The sequence below is a fragment of the Neltuma alba genome, unplaced genomic scaffold, assembly GCF_004799145.2.
Source record: "Neltuma alba isolate B1F8T4 unplaced genomic scaffold, ASM479914v2 tig00011920_pilon, whole genome shotgun sequence".
NCBI classification, from domain to species: Eukaryota; Viridiplantae; Streptophyta; class Magnoliopsida; order Fabales; family Fabaceae; genus Neltuma; species Neltuma alba.
This window is the reverse complement of record NW_021636512.1, coordinates 1-12,522: the sequence shown is the minus strand read 5'-3', so window position 1 is coordinate 12,522 and position 12,522 is coordinate 1. Positions and strand designations below refer to the sequence as shown.

The 12,522-nt window shown below is 35.9% G+C and overlaps 1 protein-coding gene across 1 annotated transcript; it reads left to right on the top strand.

Moving 5' to 3' along the window:
* Nucleotides 1–2,193: 2,193 nt before the first annotated feature.
* On the top strand, nt 2,194–12,061 carry LOC114719539 (formin-like protein 13). Its single transcript, XM_028905053.1, is given in 19 exon segments — nt 2,194–2,536; nt 2,951–3,648; nt 4,969–5,190; nt 5,282–6,506; nt 6,509–6,680; nt 6,774–6,897; nt 7,396–7,467; nt 7,984–8,082; nt 8,252–8,293; nt 8,436–8,516; nt 8,607–8,657; nt 8,778–8,859; nt 9,759–9,853; nt 10,013–10,084; nt 10,457–10,573; nt 10,846–10,914; nt 10,996–11,062; nt 11,354–11,656; nt 11,754–12,061. Coding segments are annotated over 18 exon segments (3,525 nt in total). The 5' UTR covers nt 2,194–2,463; the 3' UTR covers nt 11,518–11,656; nt 11,754–12,061.
* The last annotated feature ends 461 nt before the right edge of the window (nt 12,062–12,522 follow it).

Genomic DNA, 12,522 nt, shown 5'->3' with positions numbered 1-12,522 from the left:
TAATAAAATCTAAATAATCTAAATTAATAGAATACTTAGCATTATTTTAACTAATCAAATTTCATTTACTATTATTCTTTTCTATATTTATTCCCTACAAAATCACTCCTTGAATCAAATTAAACATAACTTCAATAATAAAGATACTTGACCAACATTTATGATATCAACATGAAACCTCCATAATAAAGATACGTAATTACGTACTGACCAGCATGCAAATGATAAAATTGGTAGTTGTGAGATTTTGACGTTTTAGGGTATAGGATTTATAAACAATTACTTTTAAGTAGTTATTTCTCGTGTGGTCCATAACTAATATCTTATAAGGCACTCATAATAAAGATACGTATTGACCCTTGATAAAACTTGAAGCACAAATTATAAAACCCCAAAAACAAACCCAAAAAAAACAAAGGGCATTCATTCTAACTTATTCAACGTGTCATCTTCAAATACAAAAATTTATTTATAAGCATAATATTTTATTAAAAAATTATGAAATATCATCAAGATGCCTCAATAAAGTAGAGATTTTCATAATTCTCGTGCGTCCTGTTCTTTTAGTTCAAGAAAAAGGAAACTTAAAATAGTGACTCCAATGACCAATCATTTACATATTTCTTAATTTATTAATTATTAATATTTAGTTTTTTTAAATAATTAGTTGTAGCCTCAAGTACAAGATTTAGAATGTTTTTAAAATTTTTGAAATTAAAAAAAAAAAAGATAACATAGATTCTCAATCACGTCTAAAAGGCTGCAACGTAACGAGTTCATTTGTATTTTATGTAATATTCGTATTCTTATTCTGATGTAACGAAGAAAATGTACATGATCCTATTAAATGGTACTTGATTATTTTACTTTAACTTTAATTTGGCTTTCTGTAATGTAAAATAAAATATGGTATCAAAAAAATAAATTTGACTTTTTTATAAATTACATATTCTTAAAATGAATACCACAACTTATAAATTTTACATTACACGTAAAATGGGCTAGACATTTTTTGTACAAAGTTAAACATAATGTTTTCCATATTTCTTTCTTTCTTTTGTGGAAAAAAATTAGGTGAGTTTGGTCACAGGGCTCATAAGACTAATACATGACTCTAGATTTAGAGAATGCTTAACTGCTTACAGAACTGACTTTTTACTAACAAGACCAACTCAAAAATAAAGTTGTAAGATGAAATCCTCAAAAATTATGGAGGACTAGGGTATAAGGATTATTTCTAATATGTTCTCTCCTATTCATGATATAAGAAGTTATTTAACTTTTCTCACGTTTCAAGAAATGAAAGTTTAGACATATGTTTTAAAATTATAAATTTTTCTTATTTTATCCTTAAAAAAAAGATAAAATTGCTTTATCTCTCTCATATCTTTCCTACATTTAATAGGACTGAAATTTAAAAAAAAATCATACTCCTCCGATCTTTAATATAAGATCTGTTTAATTAATTTGATTAGATTAAGAAAGTTAGGTAAATTAGTTAATTATAAGAAATATGAAACGTTTTTCTTAAAACACCATAATCATCTTCTTAATATCTTCTCTCCCTCTTCTACTTGATTATGGTTAAAGGAGTATCTATAGGGATAATTTAGAAAAAATTTATAAGTATGAAAAATAGGTCTTATATTTTTTTGAGCTGAAATAGGTCTATATTTAAGATCAAAATTAACTTAACAATTAGGTCATATATAAAAGATTGGAAGAGTATTAATTATTTTAATAACGTCTTATATTTTGAATCACAATTTGTAAGGGGAGTAAGTATTAAAGAGGTCATTTGAAAAACTAATACACACTTACTATAATAATTAACTTAATTAATTTTTTTAAATTTAAATTAATTATCTAAGTTGGCAGAATTAGGTTTTTTGCCCCCGAACATTAATATAGACTTCAGCGAAAACGGATAGAGATGAAAGAAACATGTGATTTCGCCTTGTACGGAAATGTCAGAAGTGGTAGCTGTCAAGGCAAATCTCACATAACAAGATTGAAAACTCACTTACCGAAATTACCCTTCTCTGGGATGACGGCACACGTGGCTCATCGCCAAGTGTCCACGTCACCCGCACGGGACCACTCTGAGTCGGTCGGAAACCTTCAGCTCCCAAAACAACTCACCTGCGCAAACAAAACTAACAAACCCATCTCCGTCTATCCCCGCCATCGCCACCACCTCCTCCCCCTCCTCCTCCTTCACACTCTGAAAACAGAAGATCACAAATTCACTTCGATTTTGTTATCATAATTATAATTTCCTTCCATTTTCTTAAACCGCTTTCAATCTCTTTGAATATATAAAACGCAGAATATATAAAACGCAGATTGATTGGAAAGTGTTCCTCCACCGAATGAAATTTCTCGTTTTGGCGTTCGCAGTTCTCTTATGATTGGTCGGGATTTTATCATTGAGGAACTGAATTTGGGATTCCGAGCTTACACATGACTTTGCTGCGCAAATTGTTCTTTCGTAAGCCCCCCGATGGGCTTCTTGAGATCTGTGAGAGAGTTTATGGTACTTTCCTTATTCCACACGTTTTTTTTTTAAGCTCTTTTCCTTCTCTCTTCTGATTGCATTTGTTGGATACTGTGTGTCAAGCATTCTCTCATGGATAATTCGTCAAGTTGTTTTAGATCATAGGTCTATTTGGTTGAGGAATGCGGGAAAGTGATGTGACGGCGGGCCATAATCAGAATATTCCTTTTATCTTTCCTTTCTTAACCGTTCTTTTTTTCTTTTCCTCCCCTTGAGTGGAATGATGGGACATTGCTATGCCCCGTGAAATTCCCTGCCAAAAATGGAATACATGATTGGCAGCAATTTCGTATCTTGCAGTTATAAGATAAAAAATGAGGTTAAGTAGTTGAATATATAGACTATGTAAGAAGGGGAATTACTGAATGTTGTGCATTCTATTTGTATGTCCAGTTTTCGACTGCTGCTTCATGACGGATGCTTGGAATGAAGAAAACTATAAAGTCTACATGGACGGAATTGTTGCTCAACTTCGAGAGCACTTTCCTGATGCTTCGATCTTGGTCTTCAATTTCCGCCAGGAAGAAACGAAGAGTCAGATGGCTAACATCTTGTCAGATTATGATATGACTATAATGGACTACCCTCGGCAATATGAGGGCTGCCCAGTGCTCAAGATGGAGGTCATCCACCACTTTTTACGGTCGAGTGAAAGTTGGCTCTCGCTTGGGCAGCATAATGTTCTGTTGATGCACTGTGAACGTGGTGGCTGGCCGGTTTTGGCTTTCATGCTGGCTGCGCTTTTGATTTATCGAAAGCAATACAGCGGAGAACAGAGAACTTTGGATATGGTTTACAGGCAGGCTCCACGTGAGCTTTTGCAGTTTTTGTCACCGTTAAATCCGATTCCTTCCCAGCTGCGGTATCTGCAGTATATTTCCAGGAGGAATGTGGCCATAGATTGGCCGCCATTGGACAGGGCGCTTACGTTGGACTGCATCATTCTCAGATGTTTCCCGAACTTTGATGGGGAAGGTGGATGCTGTCCTGTATTTCGAATTTATGGACAAGATCCTTTTCTTGCAGATAAAACTCCAAAAATCTTGTATTCAACACAGAAGAAAAATAAAACCATCCGGTTTTACAAGCAGGTGAAATTTTATCATTATGCACATCCATGATTCTAGCACTTTCGGTCACTTTCTTTAGAAAGTAGAAGTTTTTCTTCTCTTTATGTGGGTAAATGAAGAAAATTCACGCAAGAAATTGTGGTCTTTCTTTTGGTTTTTTGGAACTATTGGTGATGTCCTAAGATTGGTTGGAGGCACGCACTGATTGCACATATGAAAAACAAATATGAGATTTGGAGTTGTGTTGTGTTGTGTAGATAAGCAAACAAATATTTACTGATACTGACCAAATACTGACATTTAGAATTCTTAGCATCAATATTTTTGTAAAAACACTTTGTCAACTGATAGAAGCTGTGATGTGGTGCATGAATATGAGTAAACTGGGAGTTGCTGTGCCCAATTGTTTTGTATAATAGCCCTCTGTTGCTCAAATTTTGATGGTTTGTTTTCTCCATCATAGTCTATTCACTTTCATCATTTTTTTTTTTGGTTTTGTGGAGACTTTTCAATTGAGATGCAATGGAGGGGTCAAAAATTTTGTGCAAAAAAGGTTATGTTCTTGTAATGGTGGCATCTGACTTGTTTAGCTTGCTATGTGGGAAGTCATTAATAAATGAAGAAAGCAAGAAATCAAATAAAATATCTCAATAATATCCCCTGCCCCCCGGGGGATATCCCGTTGAACGCCGCACCCCACTAAAAAAAGAAGAAGAAGAAGAAGAAAAGAAAAAACACACATCTGAGGGTTACGTCCATCAATCGGTTCAATGATGCAAGTAGTTCATAAGCCATTATGGCTCAGCTCAAACCTACTATTCTTGTAATTCGGTTTAAAGGGGCAACTAAGTTTTGGAAGCTCAGAAGTGTAGGAAATGAATGTTAGACATATGTATATGCATTTATAGCTGTAGAAAATGTCGTGTCTTGTTCATTGTTGAAAACATAGGAGTTTCATATTAGGACTAAGGATGGTCTTAGTCTGTTGTCCAAGAGGTTGCACCCGTGGAGTAATCTTTGGAATCAGTTTTCCTTATAATACAATGAAAAAAAGAGAAGGAAATTTCTGAGGGGGAAAAAAAGGGGGTGAAAAGTTACACACTCCCCGTTTAGGATTTGGGGATACGTAGAAGGGTTTTTTGGGGGAAATTTCAACATTCATCAGAGGCCTGGCAACAATTTAGAGGAGTTCAGAAGGCCCCATTCTTTTGAAGCCTATTTTGCTGGAGTGCTCATTGTGTACTTTATATTGGCTTATACGTTTTCACTTTTTTTACAAGATGAACTAGAATATGTCCAGGTTTGGTAATTGCTTCTGAATTCCTTACTTCTGTGTTGCAGGGAGAGTGTGAACTAATTAAAATTGACATCAACTGTCATATCCAAGGTGATGTTGTGATTGAATGCATCAACTTGACCAGTGATATGGACCACGAACGGATGATGTTCCGAGTCATGTTCAACACAGCTTTTATTAGGTCCAACATATTGATGCTTAACCGGGATGAAGTTGATATTTTATGGGATGCTAAGGATGACTTCCCCAAGGATTTCAGAGCGGAGGTATATTTCTGTATACCAATTTTAACTGTGTAGTTGTCAGTCAGATATTTCTAACATGAAATTTATTCATTTGGTTTTTGTTTGCATTAAGATCCTTTTCTCAGAGATGGATGCTGCTGCTGCTGTTATTGCGGATGGTACCTCATGCTTTGAGGAGAAGGAGGGACTGCCAGTGGAAGCATTTGCCAAGGTTCAGGAGATCTTTAACCATGTGGACTGGTTGAATCCTAAGGCTGATGTTGCGCTAAATGTACTCCAACAAATTAGTGCTTCGGTGCATGACCAGATAGATAGAATTTCTACTCAGCAGCATGATACTGGATCTTTGTTGCATGAAAAAGATTCTAGAGTGCCTCAGGGAAAAAAGAATGAAGCAAAAAGGTTATTGTCATCAGATAATGAATCCTCAGAGTTTGGTAAACCTGTGACAAGTTCTACAAAGTTTGATGTAGAAGCACAAGTGGATGATCTTGCCATGTCTAGCTCTGTAGACATTTCTAGTGAATCACTTTCACCAAACACACCTCCACAGAATCCTTCCTTGCTTAGAAAATCTAATACTCCACCCAACACACAACTACCTTCTTATCTTTCCCCTCTAGGACCAGCTTATCCTGTTACTGGCGAATTTGAAGTCCAATCAAAAGACAGAAGTGAGTCATCAATCTTTAGTTCAACATCTGGAACATCATTATCAAGTGCCTTTCCAAATAAGTTGCCTCTTGACGCTGCTTCCCATTTTTCAGCTTCATCTATGACTTCAACTCAGCCATCTCCTTCCCCTACAACCCCTATGAAGGAGATTCTACCTGTTAGAACTAGACCTGCTTCATCCACTTCACAACCTCCAACACCACCCACACCCACGACTCCTCCTCAAAAGGAGCATAAACTGGTTAGAGCTGTACCTCCCCCGCCGCCGCCACCTCCACCTCCACAGAAAAAGCAATCACCGGTTAGAGTCATGCCTCCTCCACCCCCACCAATGGAAGAACCACATTTTCGACCCCCTCCTCCCCAACGGCCTCCTCTAAAGGAGGAGCCTAACGTTAAAACTGGACCACCACCCCCTCCACCACCTCCTTTGAAGTTGCAGCCACCTGTTAGGGCTAAAACTCCTCCTCCTCCTCCTCCACGTCTTCCTAGGAAAGCTGATTCTACCACCGTACCACCACCACCACCACCTCCTCCTCCCCCTGCTGCAGAACTCTCCTCCAAGAACCCTAATCCTTTGTTGCAGAATTCTACATCTGTTCCTGCTGCTCCTAATGCTCCTCCACCTCCTGTTCCCATTAGTAAAGGAGATCTAAAATCAGGGATGGAAATATTGCATCTAGTACGACAGGACCCCGAGGACGAATTCTATCTCGTACAATAAGTAGTACCAAAAATCAAAATAAAAAGCTGAAGCCGTTGCATTGGCTGAAAATATCTAGAGCAGTGCAAGGAAGTTTGTGGCATGAGGCAGCGAAATCTGGTGAAGCTTCCAAGTATGTCTGATTTGGTATAGCTGTTCCATTTTCTAAGGTTGATGGTCATTTTGTTATTGTGGTGTCACATGTTTTCTGGTCTTCTTGATTCAGAGCCCCAGAGATTGATATTTCAGAGCTTGAGAGTCTCTTCTCAGCAGCAGTCCCAAGTTCAGGCGCTGCCAAGAAAGTAGGTGGCAGAAGCTCAGCTGGGCCTAAATCTGATAAAGTGCAACTGGTAATTTATATACACTTTCAATTTCCCAGAATGTTTATGCTCACACTGAATGTATTTAATGGTAGGAAAAGGCGGGAAAAATAATTGCCTGGAGCTATGTTTAGTAGTAATGTTTACCCAAACAACCGGTGTATGGTTTACTTCACCATTAAGGTTTTAGTACTACCTGTCTCCTTGTCATTAAAGTCTTAGGATGACAAATTGAAATTTCCAATGTTACGCACTGATGTATGTTTTAAAATTATTATAATAATATAGGTATACAATCAACCCATCTTGGCTCCAGTTATTCTGTAGCTTTTTCTTTGGATTGCATAATCTAGGACTTATGGCATTTTGCTTGTTCAGGGTCGCCTGTAAAATAGTGAATGTTTATCGGCCTGATGCTGCTAGTCTTTACCTATCATTTTCTTGTTGTCACATACCTTATTTGATCATGATTGAAAGATTACATTGACTTTACCACTTATATGTGATTAATATCTTCACTCTTTACAGGTTGAGCACAGAAGAGCATATAATTGTGAAATCATGCTTTCAAAAGTGAAAGTGCCATTGCAAGATTTGATGGTAGGATCAATGTTACTTTCATTGGCTTCAAGAAATTTGGTATAAAAATTCAACTAGCTCTAAATTATAAGTAGACTGCTTAGGAAACTATTGCTTGATTACTGGTCAAAAGAGGTTTTGTTCTCTGATTCATATTTGAATTTTTTCTACACTTGAACAAAAATTATAAAGTTTTTTTGTAATGTATTAGTGACGAGTGCATAAAAAAGGAATAATGTTGATGATTTTTTGGAATAGGCTCTAACTTGATGTTGCTATCTCAATTTATGGGGAAATGGTAGTCCAAACTTTTACCAGGTTCTCAAATTTGTTTGTAACACACCAACAAAAGCTCAATCGACCCCTATTCTAGAAATGCAATTTCAGGCTCGTGAACTGTTGCTGCTGCAAACAGATTGATAGCCTGGCGATATTTTTCTTTATCCAATATTTTTCATCATGTCAAACCATCATGAATTGATGAGTGCTAATTGGATTTTGTTTTTGGTCTATTATGTGTGGTTTGGAATATTCCAGAGCTCAGTGCTAGCACTAGAGGACTCAGCACTAGACATTGATCAGGTTGAAAACCTTATAAAGTTTTGTCCTACAAAAGAGGAGATGGAATTACTCAAGGTTGGTTGAGATTGTGATTGGATAATTTGCTAGCTTCAGATGATTAATTTTCACTGTTGACTATTTAGACGTCTGTAAAACTTTTGTTAAAAGTTATGTTCTAGTAATATGGTATGATGTGTCACTTCTTCCTTTCAAATTTTGTTGACTTCTACTGATGGTGTTGAAGGGTTATACTGGAGAAAAGGAGAAGTTAGGGAGGTGTGAACAGGTATGTGTTTTTCACCTGTTTCACACGTTATTAGATTCTGAGGGCTATAAACCTATAAGTGATAATGAAGCTATCAATTAATTTTCCATTCAAGTTCATAATTCATGTGGATTATTATGCCATCTTTTATTTATCATTACAGTTCTTCCTAGAGTTGATGAAAGTACCCAGGGTAGAGTCCAAACTCAGAGTGTTTTCATTCAAGATTCATTTCCAATCTCAGGTGATGAAGGATGCCATATAGCATGCTTATAAGAGGGGAAAAAAAGGCATTTATTTGATGTAGAGTCTAACATTGAAATATTTTATGTAGGTTTCTGACCTTAGAAAAAGCCTGAATATTGTAGATGCTACTGTAGAAGAGGTACGTTATCCTATTGCCTACTAAAAGCCTCTTTCTAGCAATTCTTTTTCTAACAATCTTCTTTTTTTTTTTATGATAAGAAATGACATTCTAGATTTATTCTGTGATGATTATTATCAGATTAGGAATTCTTTCAAATTGAAGAGAATTATGCAAACGATACTTTCTTTGGGAAATGCTTTGAACCAAGGAACTGCTAGAGGTAAGTTAACATAGATGTCTGAAAAATATAGGTTGAATGCACTATTAACTTGGCTAATTCCTATAGCATAGAAAATTACCTCAATGTTTAAGAACATATTTGTAATTAAAAATTTAGAATGAAGCCCCAGCAAGTTCGGCATATATTAGCTTGATCCCATTGACGGCTTCAAATGGTGACATCCCCGTGGCTGAATGGCATGAACTATGAAGTGTTATGTCAATATTTATAGAGATAAAGCCATTTCAACCATTTTTAGAGCTGACCACTTGTCATGCAACATAAATCCCATTCTAAGAACCTATTTAAAAGGTTTGTTTGACTATCCATTCTGGATTGAAGGCAGAACAATATGGCTATTTGACCTTGTAAAGTTCGTTAAGCTCTCTCCAAGACTTCTCATGAAAATATAGAAGCTCTATCCTCGACATTCATTTTAGAAAACCCATGGCAACTTTATTCAACAACTATTTAGAATTTCCCTTTATCATTATTTCTTCCACATGACAGGAGGGGGAGGAGAATGAAGGTTTTTTTAACTATAATATAAACATCCTATAATTTAAGCCTCAAAGCCCCCTAGCTGCACAATTAATAAAAGTATGTTGGTAATTAATTATTCTCTAATGTTGAACGAACCTTTTTCAATGTATTACCATATCAGTTTTGTACATCCTAACAAGGGAAGGAATATTTAGACATCATTTTTTCTTCCCTTTTTATGGGAATAACTTATTTTGCCTTCTCCTCCCAATTCTAGCTTTGCTTGTAGTTTGTTTCTTCCTTGTGTTTATTTTCAACTGTTAGGCATTATGTCTATGTGATTTCAGATGTAACTAGGGGAAGATATATCGTCATTCTCACAAGGTTATCATAGTTTATTTTCTCCCGTCTTTTAGGTTCTGCTATTGGATTCAGATTGGACAGCCTTCTTAAACTCACTGAGACACGAGCACGGAACAACAAGATGACTCTCATGCATTATCTTTGTAAGGTGGATATTGATGCTTATTCCTTGTCACATTCATTGGTTCATTCTTTGTTAACCGAGGGTCTTTTTTTTTTTAAAAAAATCTCTTTTCTTGTATTTCTCTTTGAAAGAAACCTGCTCTAGTTGGTAAAAGATAACAGTTGACCTTATGCTTACCTGTAGGTGTTGGCTGACAAATTACCTGAAGTTCTAGACTTCTCCAAGGATCTTTCTAACCTAGAGCCTGCAGCAAAGGTTCTGGACTTCTCAAAGGATCTTCTTATTTTATTATGTTGGAATTGTGGTGATGGAATTTTCAATATACTCCGTCTAATTTCATTTTTAGACAAGGACCTATTAAATTTTACAAAAGTTAAGGAATTCAGTTAAAATTAGCTAAAGCTTTTAAAATTTCAAAATTATCCCGATTGAAGTTCATTAATTAGAGGAGGTTGTTCAGTTATCAAGATTTTGTTTAGTTAGTTGGGGAATATCAAACCACAAGGATATTTATGGGGAAAAAAATAACGTTTTATAAAAACTCATATAAGGATCGTGGGAATGTCCTTATAAGAAATTAAGGGAATAATAAGCATGTTTAAGGACTAACATGTATAACTATAGCAGATCCAATTGAAGTTTTTGGCAGAGGAGATGCAAGCTGTAAGCAAAGGATTAGAGAAAGTTATCCAGGAACTCTCAACCTCTGAAAATGATGGTCCTATATCTGAGACATTCCGCAAGGTGCTTACATAATCACGTATTTTATTCTTTTATAAGTTTGAAGGTTTTCAAATTAGTCTCAATTCACGAATGATGTTTTTTCCTCCTTGTTCATTCTTGTACTGCTCAAAGTTATAAATTTGGATAAATAATTACATCAACTTGAATAATTTTTATCATGTGCCAATATATGATATTAAAGTCCCATATTAGCCTGTTTCTAATATCAAGTTTCTTTATCTATGTGCATTCTGTAGCATAGTTGGAGTTTAATTTATTGCTTGTTCTTTCAGACTTTGAAAGACTTCCTCCGTTCTGCTGAAGCTGAAGTTCGATCACTGGCTTCATTATATTCTGGCGTGGTAGGCATTTGAGCTAATGTTTTCAGAGATATTTCAGATCATATAAAAGGTTTTCACTTTGGAGAGTCCTGTACTCTACAGGGTAGGAAAGTGGACGCGTTGATTGTTTATTTTGGTGAAGATCCATCTCGCTGCCCTTTTGAGCAAGGTGTCTTTCTTTCTTAGTATTGCAACTTTCCTTTCTGTAGCTTGTATAATAAGCTCATCTCCGTCTAGTTTTATGGTTATGGTGTTTGAAACCTTGTACTATAGATTATAGTTCCAATGACTAGGTTGTTGCAGAGATTCAGAAGACTGATTTGTGCTTTCTAGTGATTTATCGTGTTCAAAATCTTCGTCAGAAATGCCATATAAAAGTCTAATGCAGTTAATTGGTCTTTTTTCTACCATATCTGCTGTTCATTGAAAAGTATCCTCTTGCTAATTCTCTTTTCTTCAGTTGTGTCAACCTTGCTCAACTTCACGAGGATGTTTTACAAAGCCCATGAAGAAAACTGCAAGCAGCTTGAGCTTGAAATGAAGAAATCATCTGATGGTGAGAAAAAGATATGTGAATCACAAAGGATACTGCCTACAGCAATCCGGACCGGCAACGTCAAGTGATCAGTAATTAGATGGACTACTAGCTTTGAACCAGAATGGCTGATGATGTTGAACAAGCTTGTACATGGCACAAGTATCAGAATCTGGCAATTTGCATTGCAGAACAGAATGTAGGAGCTCATTATGGTGCTTAAGTGAGGTAAAACTCTGAAATATGGTTTGCTGAGTCTAGTTGATTTGAACTTTTTCCCTCCCTGTATAAATGTCTTTTTCATTCCACTGACTTTATTCATTAGATTATTTTGGATCTCACGGCAGAGGTAGCAGATCTCGCAGGATCTTGTTCTTTTCTCAGACAACTTGTATATATATCTTCGCTCAGCAAATGTAACATTGTCAGTAATTTTCAGGAAAAGGAGGGATTTGTTATTTTTCTCTCCCCTTCTGATTTTGATCTTCTTTCTACCAACACAAGGTTGGCACTTCAAATGAAAACTTTTGAATATCATCTCTTGTATAGATTATCTACAATAGGTAATATTCATTCACTGAAGAATGTACTCTAGAGCATAATATTCCTTACTTGTAGACATTAAAACGTAAAGGATTGTTGGTCCCAAGAAAAGGAGACGATGGTTCAAAAGTGATGGGAAAAAATTGATGAAAGTAAATTATGTATGTGGTATACGTTCTCTTTTTAATGGAATATTTATCAATAATACTGGGGGCCAAAAGGTGTGAACAAGGAATCACAGTTCTCAGAGCTGATCAATTGGCTTTCTTTTTTAATTCTCCTTGGTTTAGTACTTTGTTTAATAATCATTTACTAATATTGTGTCTCTGAGTCTAATGGAATGATCTGGATGGCCTCAATGAAACTACTGGGTATGATTTCCTTTGTCAACTTTTGCATTGGTGGACATGTTTAGATTGTTAGGGTACATGAATCAGGAATGAATTGACAAGAACTAAAAGGAGATCATTTGTATGGGGGGGAAAACATTTCCGTATAATGAGGATGCCATCAATTCAGAGATGTGGTTTTACAGAAAGGTGGAGATAAAA